Source organism: Coptis chinensis, chromosome 2 (genome assembly GCF_015680905.1).
Source record: "Coptis chinensis isolate HL-2020 chromosome 2, ASM1568090v1, whole genome shotgun sequence".
NCBI classification, from domain to species: domain Eukaryota; kingdom Viridiplantae; phylum Streptophyta; class Magnoliopsida; order Ranunculales; family Ranunculaceae; genus Coptis; species Coptis chinensis.
Genome location: NC_141457.1, coordinates 84730432 through 84747058, shown reverse-complemented (window position 1 = coordinate 84747058; position 16627 = coordinate 84730432). Strand labels below are relative to the sequence as shown.

General features: G+C 37.3%; 2 protein-coding genes across 2 annotated transcripts; both read left to right on the top strand.

Annotated features, from left to right (window-relative positions):
* The first annotated feature begins 946 nt into the window (after positions 1-946).
* LOC147518447 (uncharacterized) lies at positions 947-2796 on the top strand. Its single transcript, XM_086593917.1, has 2 exons — positions 947-1193; positions 1955-2796. Exons 1-2 carry the CDS (start codon positions 947-949, stop codon positions 2794-2796), a joined length of 1089 nt encoding a protein of 362 aa, XP_086450043.1.
* A 177-nt stretch (positions 2797-2973) lies between these two features.
* LOC147518446 (ATP-dependent DNA helicase PIF1-like) lies at positions 2974-15827 on the top strand. The gene is made up of 5 exons (XM_086593916.1): positions 2974-3400; positions 3489-3544; positions 4138-4935; positions 5033-5512; positions 15711-15827. The coding sequence occupies exons 1-5, from the start codon at positions 2974-2976 to the stop codon at positions 15825-15827; spliced, it is 1878 nt and encodes a 625-aa protein (XP_086450042.1).
* Positions 15828-16627: the final 800 nt, after the last annotated feature.

The following is a 16627-nucleotide window of genomic DNA, read 5'->3' as shown; positions in this document are numbered from 1 at the left end:
TTTGATTCTTACATTATTTCAAACTTTTAAATTTTGTAACAAAGAAAAACTCTTTTGTTAATTTGACAACGTTCTCATTTTATTTTTTATGCGGCTTTTCATGTACTTGCATCATACAGCAAAGAGAATTGGAATATATAAATCGAGTACGTGAGCATAAACAACGGATCATTGGCCATGTGCTTGCTACCCTTGCTAAGGTATGTAACATATATACGTTCATTATATGCGGTGGTTGTTTACTGCCTTATGATCGTTATGTTTTATCAAATATAAAATGCAGGTTTTGGAAAAACAAGGAAATGAAGGCCATCAAGTCCAATCACCTCTTGTGCAAAATGAGGTTGTAGTTACTCCACAATCCACTCTTAATGTTAGTAAGACCAATACTTTTACACCCTCTCAGCCTTCTCGGTGCAAGTTGGCCCAACGCAGTAGAAGAGAAAGAGAGCTCATAAGTGGTAGAAGCAGCAAGCGAACAAGAAGGAACTTAGAAGTAGGCCTTCAAAATATACCTGTGTCCATGTCTTCCCATATGTAAGTTTCATTTCTTTGTGTGTTTTCTATAGCATTGTTTTGAGTAAAAAATATTTCCATTCCTAGCCCATTATGAATTTATTTTTTCTACATGTTAGTGACACCCAAAACGAAATGGAAATGGATGATCTTAGTGTTAGTCCGACCAATGCTTATACACCTTAGAATTCTCGACGCAAGTTGGCCCAACGCAATAAAAGAGAAAAAGAGCTCATAAATAATGATAGAATGAACAAGCAAACTAGAAGGAACTTAGAAGTAGACCTTCATAATATTCCAGTATCAATGTCTTCATATATGTAAGTTGAATTTCATTGTGTTTTATATAGCATTGTTTTCAGTAAAAAAAAATTTCCATTCCTAACTCATTAGGATTTTTTTCCTACATATTAGTGACACCCAAAGCGAAATGGATGTCGATGATTATTTTCAGCCTCTTACAGCTGGTGTCAATATGGCAGAACCTGCTAATATGCACAACAATGTCTGCCATGATCTTGGAAAGATGGATGTGGAATGCTCCTTTTGTAAAGCTCTGCACTGGAAAGATGAAAGGCTAGCAAATACATCAGTCAAAAGACCCTTTTTCGGGATGTGTTGCAAACAAGGAAAAGTCAGTCTTCCTCTACTTAGTCCATTGCCTCCTGCAATTCAAGGTCTATATGATGGTAGTGACGCCAAAGCCAGGTCATTTAGACAACATCTTCGTCAGCATAACTTGGCTAATGCATTTACCAGTCTCGATTGTCAACCGGATGACTGAATATTAAGCGGTAGCGGTCCTATTCCATTCACCGTTCATGGTGAATTACGCCATAAAATTAGATCGTTTACTACCAGAACCTGAGAAAGATCTGACTTATGCTCAGCTCTATGTTTATGACCCAGCCTGCCCTTGATGTGCATCATCGCCGAAATTCATAATTGAGATGTGATGTTTTAGATGTCATTTAGAGCAAGGCCCAAAATATCGCCGATATATCCGATATATCGCTGATATATCTCGGTAAATTGGTACACCGATATCGATATTTTCGACATATATCCACCGAATATTGAATCCTTTTTTTTCGATATATATCAGAATTTCCGATATGAAACTTTATATCGCCGATATAATCGATATTTCGATATAATCGATATATATCGGTTGACTTTTTGACCATTTTAAAATATAAATCCGATATTTCCAATATATTTCTGATATATATCCGATATTTCCAATATATCCTATATTTCCGATATTTTAAATAGTTTGGACTGGTTACCAAAAAATGGGATATATCTGAAATATCCGATATATCCAATATATATCGGTTTTTGGGTACACCGATATATGCATCGATATTGAAATTTTGGGCCTTGATTTAGAGTACACTGTCAGATTGTAATAGATTTGCTGAAATTTTTTGTCAAGCATATGATATATTGAGTGCTCGCGCAGCTGAGGAAAATGATGTGGCAGCTTATCTCCATTATAATACATCTACTGACCGACGACGATACAATCTTCCTTCAGCAAATGAAATTGCAGTTGTTATACCTGGGGATGGAACTGAAATCAGGAGCACAAGAGATATCATTCTTCATTATAGATCAGGCAATGCATTGAAGCGGATTGATGAATGTAATCTTGCTTATCTACCCCTGCATTATCCTTTGTTTTTCCCTCGGGGTGAGCTTGGATGGTCAACCGAAATGAAACTTTATGATGTCAATGACGACGATTCGAGGCGATTGACTCAGATGGTGTTCTATGCATATCGTTTGTTTGAACGTCATACTGAATATTCAGCAATACTCTGTGGTGAAAAATTATTTCAGGAGTTTTTGTGTGATGCTTGGGCTTTCACTGAGCAAAATCGGCTATACTCTCATTATACCCACCAAAAGGATCATCATGCTGAAGTGTATATAAGTTTGACAGATTTAGCTGAGGGTACGGATCCTGATCAGGTTGGTCAGCGGTTTATTTTGCCACCATTGTTCATTGGAAGTCCAAGGTACATGTATGAGATCTTTCAAGAGTCGATGGCTATAACACATTACAATAAGCATCCAGATATATTCCTTACGATGACAGCTAATCCTCACTGGCTAGAAGTGCAAGAAGCCCTTTTGGAGAACCAAAATGCGTTTGATCAACCTAATGTTCTTGCCCGTGTTTTCGAACTGAAGAGAAGAGCTTTAATGAAATTTATCAAGAAAAAAAATGTGTTTGGCCGTGAAGTAGCTCATGTGTACACCATTGAATTTTAGAAGCGTGGCCTCCCGCACATGCATGCACTTTTTTTCCTTAAGCATGAAGATAAAATTCGTACCGCAGCCCAAATTGATCGAATTATATCTGCAGAATTTCCCGACCCAGATAAGGATCCCTTGCTCTTTGGTACAATAAAGAGTTGTATGATCCATGGACCGTGTGGTGTTAAAAATATGAACTCACCATGTATGGAAAATGGCAAGTGCACAAAGCATTTTCCACATGAGTTTACAGACGCGACAACCATACAAAAAGACGGTTATCCACTTTATATGTGTCGCAACACGGGACGTGTCTATATGGTGAAAGACAAAGAGGTTGACAATAGGAATGTTGTCCCATATAATCCACAGTTGGTGAGGATGTTTAATTGTCACATTAATGTCGAAGTGTGTGCTGGATTGCAATGTGTTAAGTACATCCACAAGTACATCTACAAGGGCAATGACAGAACAACAATGGTGTTGGACGACGGAAATGAGATTAAACAGTACATTGATGCCAGATATATTGGACCACTAGAAGCAGCTTGGCAGCTATTTGGGTTTTCCTTACATGAAGAGTTTCCAACTGTTGTAAGGTTATCTCTTCACTTGCCAGGTATTTAACACTTGATTAAACAAATTTCATCAATATACTATTAAGTTATACTGGAATGCCATACTGTTAAGTTATGATTTGTTGCTAGGTATGCATCATGTTGTGTTATTCCCTAAGGAATCGATGGAGAATATTCTTGAGAGGGCAAAACGACAAAAGTCGAGTCTCACTTCATTCTTCGACTGTTGTGCTTCAAATCCAGATGCTCGAGCCTATACTTACCAAGAATTCCCCTAGCACTTTGTTTAGCACAAAACAGAAAAGGTATGGACTAAAAGAAGTAGTGGTTATGCTATTGGTAGGATGTATTTTGCCAAGCCCAACGAGGGAGAGAGGTTTTACTTGCATCTACTATTGACCATCGTAAAGGGCCCAACATCATTTGAGGATCTTTGCAAATTTGAAGGTATTCCTCATCCAACATTCAAGGCTACGTGTGTTGCACGTGGACTTCTTGAAGATGATGGAGAGTAGGTACATTGTTTAGAAGAAGTGGCGATAATGAATACTGGATATCAGCTAAGGAGATTGTTCAGCATTCTTTTGTTGGAAAGCAATCCAGTGCAACCACATCTGTTGTGGGATAGATTCTCAACAAGTATATGCGACGACCTAGCGCACAAATTACAAACTATCTTCAACATTCCCAATCCATCAAAAGAGCAGGTGACAGATATTATATTAATGCCTCCTTCATGTAGCCTATATTATATAATTAATACACAATTTTTCTGTAGGTGATAGATTACGGGTTGCATCTATTGGAGCAGTTCATCATGGAATCTAAAAACAAAACTCTAGAAGACTTTCCCCCGATGCCCCGACCACTCAAAAAATGGAACAAAGGGATTGGAAATAGACTAATTTGGGAGCAACGCCAACTCCAGTTTGATTTACAAGCTGAACAAATCAACCGTAATATTGATCATCTTAACAATGAGCAACGCCATGCGTTTGATACCGTGGTTGATTCAGTCATGCAAAATGCAGGGGGAATTTTCTTCTTAAATGGAGCTGCAAGTACAGGAAAGACATTTGTGTATAATATGATTGCAGCTAAATGTCATCATCTAGGACATATTGTGATTGCAGTTACCTCATCTGGTATTGCATCACTTTTATTAGATGGTGGTGGAATAGCTCATTCAACTTTTTCTATTCCTTTTGATGTGTTGGAGAACTCTATGTGCGGCTTCAAAAAGGATTCGCTCCAAGCAGGTCTGTTTAAAGAAACAATACTGATAATTTGGGATGAAGTCTCGATGCAGCATAGGTTTTGTATTAAAGCAGTTAACCGTTCACTCCGAGATGTTTGTAACAATGAAAGACCATTTGGTGGAATCATTGTTGTTCTAGGCGGTGACTTCCGACAAATTCTGCCAGTTGTACCACAAGGTGAACGTGAGGATATTGTAGGTGCATCACTGAGAAGGTCTTTGCTCTGGAAACACGTCAATGTTTTATCTTTGGTGCAAAATATGAGATTAGACAGTGACTTGCCAGAGAACGTGTTGTTCTCCAGTTTCTTGATGGAGGTATTACTTAATTTCTTGAAAAAAATAATGCTTTTTTCTGGCCATTTTAAATTATACACAATCACTCATCTCATATGCTCTCATTTGAAATTTTCAGGTTGGAATGAAACCAGAAGAAAGTGTTCAATTGCCGCCAGAGATTCAAAATTGTAGCAATCTTCATGACTTGGTAAATAATGTATATCCCGATCTAAATGAGCAGTATGAAGATGACCCAAATTATTTGACCAAGCGGACTATCCTTTCAGCACGCAACGATGATGTTAGCACTATAAATGATACTGCACTAGATATGTTTCCTGGGGAAGAAATTGTTTGTTTAGGTGCTAACAAGTTAGGCGCTGCCAGTGTTGTTGATAGTGGTAACACAAATAGCTATCCGACAGAGTACTTGAACTCACTCGATCCTTCTGGGTTGCCTCCATTCAAGCTTACTCTCAAGAAAGGATGCCCAGTAATGTTGCTGAGAAATATAGGGCCAACAGATGGACTTTGTAACGGAACCCGCCTAATGATTGTGTGCACAAAGCCACACGTGGTGCAAGTTCTAATCTTAACTGGAGAAAAAGTAGGGAACGTACGCTTTATCCCGAGAATATCATTAACGCCCTCGACCAATGAAATACCATTTCTAATGACCAGACGACAGTTTCCGATTCGATTGTCGTTTGCAATGACGATAAACAAATCACAAGGGCAGTCTGTTAAGTACGTTGGTATTGATTTGTGAAACCAGGTGTTTAGCCATGGTCAATTATACGTGGCGTTATCAAGATGCACTTCTTCAAAACGAATCAGTGCCATCCTCCCTCCTGATTCTTGAAACCACACAACTAATATCGTGTATCCTGAAGTCCTGCTTTAGTTTGAGAGAAGGTGTATTTCGTAACTTTTGTGCTTTGATGTTTATTTCTCAATATCTTTTTATACATATTGTCACAGCCCGATTTTCTAAACAATTAAAAAAAATGAATATTTGAAATATAAATATCTCAAACATCACTTGGTTCAATTGTCTAAAAACCCAGGCTATGACGGGGGGATACAACACATGTCAAAACCTAAAACCCACATCACCACAGGATCAACTTAACAACAAAAATCTCCAAATTCCTCAACTACCACTTTATTAAAAACTTTCTTCCATCCCAATACAAACATAAACAAGCTTTAAGAATAACAATTTCCAACATCGTATTCTCATGTCATATAAAAATGTAACCTACATTATTACATTCTCCCAAAAGATCAGACCTAGTAAACTAAACTCCCAGACTGCTCCAGGCGAGAATCCAAATCACACGCCGCGATTCCTGTTCCCAAGAACACACCCACGTTGCCAAAACAAAGCAAACATGGGTCAGCAAATTGAATTTGCTGGTATGAGTAGACTGAACACAAATAAACATTTCAAACTTTTCTTATCCAACTAACACTTTAAATCTATCATAACCTAATCATTCTCAGCTTGGAAGACAGTTAGTTCCGTCATCTCATCCGGCATAGTTTCTTCCCAAGCAAAACTTCCATTTTATTAACTTCCATTGTATTAACTCATTCTAATAACTCCTTTTAATATCTAAACCATTGAATTACACTTACCGATATCCGCCGTTGTATAAGGGTAGGACCGCGTCCCTACACAAAATGTTATTAAGTCCTACCCTCCTGCAAAAGAAAGTTAGAACTTCTATATATCATATGTAGATATTATATTAGGTATTCAAAAGAAAACCCAAACACTCACATAATCAAATTAATACCACTAACCCGCAAGGCGAATACCTTAGTTCCTCTCTAGGGCAGTCCAAACAATCTGGTCATTCATGGCACATTCAATGAATACCCGGGTCATTCATGGCACATTCAATGAATACCCCTATATAACGCTAACGGGCCATTTATGGCACATTCAATAAATGCCCACCTAACATATGACATCAATGCAAATATAAAACTCAATTCCAAAACTTGAGTCGTGGAGTTCTAAAAGAGTGCGGTAAATTTATTTATGCATTATTGAACTTTATTTTATATATCATTTAAGATAACGAATGAGTATCTTGTTTCCTGTATTTTTGATTTACGCGTTATTAATTTCAGGGATGTCTTAGTGTCATAACGTTGCATATCATAAAATACAGCAAAATCACATAGTAGTTAATACACATACACACGTATATATAGAGGTCTTAGCCTAAAGTCAAGTATGCTAATAGCCCTAGACCTATCTTAATAACCCAAATCATAATCCGAGTTAAAAGGTCAAATTGGGTCAACTGGTCAAAGTCAACCCTGGTCAAAGTCAACTCTGGTCAAAGTCAAAGTCAACCATCATGGTCGAAGTCAAACTGTCGTTTCCATGTTCAACAGGTTCGAGGTCATAGCCATGGTTCATGGCTAAGGACAAAGGTGCATGGCTCATGGGCTCATGGTTAAGGCCATGGTTCGGACCCAACTGGCCAAGCCCAAACCTTAGAACCCGGAAGTCTAAACATTTAAAGACCCAATTAGATCTATTTTAAGTCCTATGGACTGGACCCAATAAATATTAGAAACGGGCCCAAAACTGTTAAGTTAAACTGGTCCACAAACTTAATAAAAATCGGGCCCAAACAAAACTACAAGATTTCAGCCCAATCAAACCAACCAAAATCGGGCCCAACCAAACAAAAATAGAATCGCCCAAATAACTTAATGTGGTCCGGCCCTAACCACTTACTAAAACCGCCCAACCAAACAACATAACCTCGGGCCCCAAATAAACCAACCCAGGCCCAAGCCCAATCCAAAATTACTGTTCATCATCTTCACACCACCTACAGCCACCAAAATCCGGCCACCACAAGCCTCCACCCATTCCAAACTTCATCACATCGGTTTTACACCAAATCAAAAACCAACCGACTTTAACAAAAGCAAAAAAAACTGAAAATCATAAAACAAAAACTATTCCTAAATCTAGATCTGGAATTTCGGCCACCATTAGAGCTTGTTCCAAGCTCAAATCGACAGCCCCACACAACCCTCAACCACACCCCCTTCAATCGACAACCAACACAACATTCAAAAACACAACCAAACAGTTCAACTAAATCAAATCTAAAGGGCGATTTTCTCTGACCGCCATTAATTAATGAGTTTTACAGAGCTTCAGCAGAGCAGGAACACCAATTAATCTCGATGGCATTACAGCCCCTTCCCTAATCACCATTCCATCAACACCAAACCCAACAAAAACAACAACCAAGATAAATTACAGAAAATAGTATGAGCTCGCGCCTCCATTAACCCCTGTTAAAAGCTTCAACAGTCCACCCCCAAGGTAGTATAGTTCGACAGGTTCACTCAATCAACTAACAAGGTTTAATATCTAACAGTTTCCAACATTTTAACACACCAGCCGATTTTACCAAATACAACAAAACGCCAAATAAAAACAAGAAATTGAATAGTAATAACTGACAGAAACCTTAGACAGAGAAAAACTCCGTATACACCGATACACGGAAAACTGTAGATTTAGTGAAATAGTAAAAATAACTACTCACCTTAACTAACAGCTCGACGAATTTTCCTAGCCCGAATCGTCGTGCTCCACCTCTCCAGCAAACCAGCTTCTTTCTCTGCCTCCATTTTTTTTTATATTTTATTATCTTCAAAACCCTATTCTCTAGAACAATGTGTTTATATACTTGGGTCCGAAACCCAAGCCAAACACCGACTCGGGCCCAAAACCAAGCCCACGTATCCCGAGTCCAATCCGACGAATTTTTAAAATAAACAATTAAATTAATTAATTAAATAGAAAAATACGTATAAAAAACACGGGGTGTTATACATATGGTTAGGAAATAAGGAACCCTTCATTGTATGTGAGGATTTGAATCTAGATCAGCTAACAACGAGTGTGAAATATTGACTAGTTGTTATGTCGTAGCATTTTGCTAGATAAAGGAATTTGCTTTTTCGATATTTTTAGATAAAAAAAATATAATATTTGATAGGATAATGATTTCTTAAATTTTCTGATAAATGAATGAATTTGATGCATATGTTTATATAACAAAGGTCATCCTAATCCAAAACAATCTAAGTTGCATACACCCTCCTTAAACACTCAATATTAATTTTGTAAATAATTGTTATTAGATTTTTGTGTTTCTTTTGCAGCTTTTAATTTAATTAATAAAAAAAATGAATAACGTTATGACTCGAGTGGTGTAACCATAGGTTAATTTCTAGTTATATAATAAAGCAGCTTGGTTTTTTATGTTGTTATATCTAGTTGGACTCTAAACTAAAGAGTCCAACTTCCAGAGTGCTACTTACCCTAAACTAAAGAGTCCAACTTCCAGAGTGCTACTTACTATAAACTAAAGAGTCCTAAAACTTGCCAACAAAATCACCACCCGAAATAAATACCCCTGCATTGGAAACCAATCTCATTCGCTTACATCTCCAGGTCGCGTGGACTCGACCTGGGTTAAGATGCGTGAACGTGTTGTTACACTACTCGCCTCGTGATCTTTACACTTTGGAGTCTTTAGAATGAAAGTTTCTATTATCCGTTTAGTGTAAATACAAGTTCCTACTCACGTGTCTTCGTTTTTATAGCTAGAGTAGGGATTCGAACCAATCTAAGTTCTAGGACAACATACAAATTTCTAATGCTCTAAGTTAGGAAACATAGTGAGTAAGTTTCTTTTTATACTTTATGGTTGGTTATACTAAAACTATTTAGTTTTCTTCTAGATTCTTTAAAGTTACGTAACATGCACACTAAAAACAAAGTCAAAATCGATTTATAGAAAGGTGTGGAGAGTTAGTTCTCCTCATGTGAAAACAACTTCTATTGTTTGACTCTAATTTATTACATCTTACATTCTTTTAGAATTCATAGACAAATCCTAATCAGATTGTATTTTTGATCCCTAACAACACAACTTATCTCTAAGATTATATTGCTAGCATGAGAAACCAAGGAAATGACCTATCTCTAAGTCATCAACTTAATTCCTAACTAGACTCTACACCACTACCATTTTGGAGTAGAATATAAAGTCTAGTTTGTTTTTCATAAACAACTACTAGAAAATCAGTACAAAAGGGGTTCCTCACATGAGCATCATTAACCCTCTACAAAGGAAGGGTTCTAGCTCATGATCCTAGGATTGAATTAAAACTACAAGTAAGATAAGTAAAAATGAGATAGAGAGAGAGAGAGAGAGAGAGAGAGAGAGAGAGAGAGAGAGAGAGAGAAACAAGATATAACAACTTGTTTTTACCTAAGGAAGAAGTTTATCACAAGAACTAGAAAGTGTTTTCCACCATTAAAATGTTACAAGCTTTTACAAAAAAAAACTAAGAACTAAGAACTAAAAAATAAAGACAAAGAGTGTAAAAGGAAAATAAAAGTCAAGAAAGTAAATGCTAGCCCACTCCCAAAATCATTTCCCCTTTACATAAGAGAGCATTTTTCTCTTTTCCCACGTGAAACACTCCCCCCTCATTTACTTTTCTCTTATCCAAAACTAACCCCCATTTGGCACCTCTCCTTTTTTTAGATAATCATCACCTAAATCCAACCACTTCATTAATTTCATGCAAGGTGTCAAATTTGCACCAATTATTTGCACTTTTGTCTTGACTTTCATGATGACTCATCAAATCTTATGGGCCCGCCTAGTGGGTCCATGTGCAGTGTCCAGTGGCAGTCTGGTCTTTTGGAATTTTTATAAATTCCTACCTATGTGTAGAGTTCATCGCACTGATCGTCTGGGCAGCTCACTCGTCACATTCGGAGTCCTGGTTCAAGAGATATGAGATTCGGAAGTTTGACGCTTCTGTGCACGTAATCCCGTTTCTAACTGGATTTTGTACTGTTTGAGTCTTTGGGCTTTAGTCCGGATTTTGTTGGGCTTCATGTGGGCTTAATCGGAAAGCTTATGTATACTCCCTATTTCGTGCTTGAATGCTGGTTTTATCATTATTTTTATGTTAATAGCTCCAACCTTCAAAAACATAAAACTGTGATTATTTCCTACTTATTAAACATATAATTAACCAAATTGCTATGTCTCTATGGAGTCTAGTATTACAATTTTGGGTGCTTATCACACTACCCCCAAATAGCACTTTGCTTGTCCTCAAGCAAAGAAGAGACATTAAAACAGATAAGTGGCCAAAAATGTGTAGTACTAACTAAATCTCGTTTCGCAGAGTGCGGTTGCATTGACCGTATGCAACAAGGCCTTAAACCACTAAGAATTTCCTAGTGGACGAGTTATAGCCTCGTGAGAGTTTTCCAGAGAAGATACTCACAAATTTCATTTATACTACAACAACTCAGTAACAAAAGCTTGTTTCCTAAATTAATCTCAGATATCTATACATTTCCTTAGCAGGGAACGAGGATTACTTCCTTTGAAACTCGAGTTAATATGCATACAATAATTAAAACATCTACATATGAACATGCATATAGTGAACTTTTCATTGAAATGTACAAGCAAGGCCATTTCTGGATCCTTTGGAGAGCTTCCCTAAATGGGTTCTCACAGGTATGTGTCGAAACACAAATTCGCTCATAATTTTTCCACTCAGGTTTTGCTAACTCCAGTGTATAGTGACACAATTTTCCTCACATTTTAATGACAACAGAGGAGCCGAGGTCGATCGATCACATCTACTACTTAATATCACACCATCCTACTCCTAATTGAGCTAGAGGTCTTTATTAGGTATTGTGGGGCTTAGGTGCTGGTGTAGAAGAAAATGGAAATGGAAAATAAAAAATGACAAGTACGAAAGAATAGGGTCTTCAAGATACTTACTGATAAAACATAAAAAGATAGTTTACCTACGAAATGAACGATAAAACTCAAAATGTAAGTAAACTAAAACTATTTTATGAGCCTAAGATTTATCAAAGATTTCTACTCTCAATCCTATGAGATATAGTGGAGTAGATGATTCGTTCCATTCCTAGTCCTTCCGCATGCTGTGTTCTCTACGTATAAGTAATCTAACTCTAAGTCTAATGAGAGATTTACGAAATGGCAACTAGACTACGATGCAACTACCCACAAGATGCAACTAGTCGACTATTAGAACAACTATGGGAATGCTACGTCGATTCTATGATAAGGAGTTAGAGGGGGATTGATTCCACCTTAACTCGACTTAATCCTACTAACGACGAATCGTCGTAATCCGAAATTGAATTGCTTCGCAGAACAATCTGGTTACTCCTAATCCCTAATTACACATGGCATTTCTACCAATTCATAACTAGCATGTGAACGATTACACCCATTCTCATGGTGAACTAATCATTTCTAGAGTGGAAAGGAAATTACGACGACTCTACGATAATCGGAATCAAGCTTTCATCAAGGCTTCTCAACCCCCTCAATGGAGGTTTAGCCGAGAATCATCACGCTGTCATTCCCAATGGAATTCAAACAAGACATGATATAAAGATTGAAACTTTGCTTGTTTAAACTCAATTCAAAACTACTCATGCAATAATTGAATTTAACTAATAATGACAAACAATTGAATCTAAGAATTGAACTAAATAAGTAAATGGAAAATGAACTAGATTACCAAGAGCACTACTTTATTAATCTAATAAATAATAAAACAATTATTCAAATACTAAATTAATAATCTACTTGTTCTAAAGTAATTAAATATGAACTAGATCTAAAACAAGATATGAAAAAACTAATTAATTAACTAATTGAAATTCTCAAACTAATTAATGGAGGCTCACTAATCTAGGTCTAACTATCTACCATTAACAAAGAGCTAAGCTTTGGTTTTTATATGTTCAGATCCAAAATTCATGCATGGGCTTGGAGCCATGTTTTGGGCCAGAGAATCAGGCCCAAAACCCAATTCTTTCAGTCCAAAAAGGCCTCTTCAGCTGCAGTTGGCTTCAGCAGACTTTTCGTCCACTTCTGCTCCTCTGATTGGGTCAAGGCTTAGACCATTGGAAAGATCTTTCTGAGCCGGTCGTTTTGACATAAGGTAGGCCCAATTCCGAGGTATGAGTCCAAAGATACGGCCTTCGAAAGTTCTGCTGACTTTGAGTGTTGTTTCTGCCCGCGTCGACTTTTCAGCTTTTGACCGGGCTTTAGAAAGGCTTTGTCTTCTTGAATCCTGGCCTTTAATCACAGAATTCCTTAGCAACCGACCTTTGCTCCTTTATCTCGCTAAAGTGGCACATTTCTGCACATAATGGACTTTGAAGCCTGAAATGCATAAAACACGTGTCGATTATTAACTCTTAATTATTACTCACATAATTGGTCTAAAAGTATGACTGTTACAGGGTTAAAACTACAGTTTTGGGCTCTTATCACTTACACTAGAGAAATCCTTGTTTTCTTTTTCTACTTTTACCTGAGTTTTTCTACTTTGCTCTTAAGCCTTTGTACTTATTTCATTTTTTTTAAATTTTTTTTCAAGGCTTATGAAACTTGATTCTATTTTTTCTTTCATGAAGCAGGTAACTAACTTTTATTTGGGACAAGTGTTTCTCTTTATTTTTCTACATTTCATCATATTTCTCATACTCATCACATAGGTAGATTATTTTATTTTATTTTATTTTTGGTTAATAGATGGGTAAGGAATTTTTGGTGAACGTAAAAGGTTTGCTGAAAGGTCCAGTGGAGTGGCTAGCGGTAGAATTTATAACAGGTATGAATTTTTGGTTATGTCGATCCAAAGACGGCCTAAATTCTCGCCTAGGGTTCGGATGGTGATCAAGTAAATAGACGCGTGATTTTCTCTACTCGGAACACTACTCCTCTGTGTCATTACTCACATATCACACATATCGAGGCTTTTTTGTTAGATTCTCACAGGATTGATAGTGTAAGTAGACTAATCGTGGGTTCCAGAAACTTACTGTTATGTACAATCGATGATACGCAGTGCATGAATACTCATGAAAAGATGTAAAAACTATTTCATATATATTATCTTAAGTTTCTTAAAAACAAACCCTAATTCGAATGCTAATATGAGATTTCTGGACAATTTTCATCATTGAAAAGGAAACAAGACTTTGTCACTAAGTACATTTATTAACAAGAAAATAAAAACTATATACAGCCTACAAGTTGCCTAATTTTTGCTACAGGTTTAAAGCACCCCCAAACCGAATGATGCTTAGTCCTCGAAGTATCAATAGATAAAGAAAGAAAGTACCTGAGAAACGTGAGCAAAATTAGGGCTGGATTGCTGGAACACAAAGTTTGGATAACCTAATATATTATACAAAAATAAACAAAGAAAAACAGTAGCACACGAAACATAACTATTTATAGTTAGATATATGTACAATGGCATACTCAAATTTACCATCTAGCAGAACGTGTTGGTCTGGCGTCCTCTATAATGAAATGCATTTCCTTAGTATCGAGCCAAAAGATAATAGTCTGCCAAATTTCTGCCCATTCTTTGTCTCCGGATTTGTTCAAATGTGTCATCATTTTTTCATCCTTCGGGTAACAACGAACATGCCTCAGGTACCGAGCGGGATGTCGCCATTGCCGAAATCTCAATGAGCGGGTTATTTTGTTTGCTGGACACATAGAATCAATCTTAACCCAGTCATGAAATGTAGCTGAAAACTGCGGAAAATGTGTCCTCATAATTCAGCAAGCGGTTATCGGTAACAGTATATACTGATCCCAAACATTGCGAGCTCGTTTCAGATTGGAGATAACACAACCTAAGATATCAAATAATGTATGACCTTGAGCCAGTGCATTGAATACTACGCAGGCAGCCTCATTGGCAGTAGAAAAGTGCCAATCTCCCATGATGTTCAGGAGTATAAATAACATCGCAGTCCCAATGCATGTTCATGGTCATGCTTGCTAAGGGAATGATGATGTCCCGCCATGGCACATGGCCATCTCCTTCTCGTGTAATCCTAAGACCATCACCGTAAGCTTCACGAAAAACATGTCAATGAAAGGAATGGTAAGAATTGTGATAGATGTAATGCCATAATGCGGCTGGTTCATGATATGAAAGATCCAAAGTTAGGGCAAGATGTTGTTCAGAAAAAATATGTCGTGTGCCACCAACTAGGATTGTGAAACCCTCTAAGTAGAAGCCATGTGCATGGTTGAATGCTGGTGTGTCTTCCATATTAGCATGAAATTATGCAGCCAAACTTGGAGAATAAGTTTGGTCAGGTTGAAGAACTAGGGAAGACCACCCAATGTTAGTGATGTAGTCACGGAAGAGATCGCCATAAGTACTGGAATCCATCATAGCCTGAAAGGATTGCTCAGGGATGAGTTTCGGAGGTGTCCTGTTTGATGAAGATGCTACGTTCGATGAAGATGCCATGTTTGATGGAGTGGAGTGATGGGGAAAGATATGAGAAGAAATATGTCCAAGAAATTTTGACTGGATGGAGGAATGAGTATGCAAGAAGATAAAACCTTCTGTAATCAAGTTTAAAAGAACACGTTAAAATTGTTATTATCACAACTTGAAATATAACAATCCTAGTAGGCATTTCTTACAAAAGAAGACACAAAGATAACAACAATTTTAGATTATTATAGCACACGATGAAAAATGTAATAATTTACTAGATTATTTATTTATTTATTTATTATTATTATTTTAAGAAGAAAATCACGGATCATGATGATTATGGAGACGCAGATCGTGCACAAGATTTGTTAGTGCATCAATTTGTTGGCTTAGCTGCAGTTGAATGTTGCCTTGGTTGACAGAGAGTGAAGTTTGATTCTCCATTAAGAGATCGTGATTTTGCAAAGTCTGAGAATGATTTCCCAAGATTTCCTCCTGTTGAACATCGTGTATTGCTTGACATTCTTGGAAATCCATAAGAGAGTTGATGAGAATTTCCTGACGTGCGTGTAGTTCCCTCATGTCCTGATGAAGAAATTGAATACCTTCCATGGGATTAAAAATGTTCTGCATAGCATTTTCATCAAAGAAATGTGTAGAGTTTAAGTTTTGGCCGTCCATTTCATCTGGCAGAGTATCTGGCATCCAAGAACCACCGGCACAGTCTTTGTGAAGTACAGTAACAGCCGCTCTTTGAAGAGGTATTTCTGGAGAAACTGCTGGATAACCCCAACGCATCATAATTTTCGTGACTAAAGTAGGCAGAGGTGCTAACCTTTTTGTTTTCCTGGTGATCCCGTTCCAGAGGTGTTGGATTATGCAAAAATCATCTCTTTGATTCTGCATAATCCAAAGTAGGTGGAGTTAAGGCTTGGTGACTTCAGATTGGTGTGACGTACCCACCACATTGTGTCCCAACCAGTGGAGCACAACTCGTTGATTCTGTTTCAAAGAGCGTTGAAAAACAACGTGATTTTTATTTCCGACTTCGCCATGAGATACGGTGGCCTATAGTAAATTTTTGACGGAATTAAATGTGGACTTTGAAAGATGGAACTCCGAGTTATTCATTGGAATTTGAAGTATGTTAGAGATAATTTCTCTAGTCAATTCAAATTATTGTCCATAGGCATGGAAATAGAATTTTCCATTTTCAGGTCCGCTAAATTGGTAGAACATCAAGACCAAATCTCTGGAATAAGCTGCTTCTGCATGATATAGAAGAGGCATCCATCCTCGATGTACAATTTATGTGTCATAAAAAGGAGAAAATCGGCCA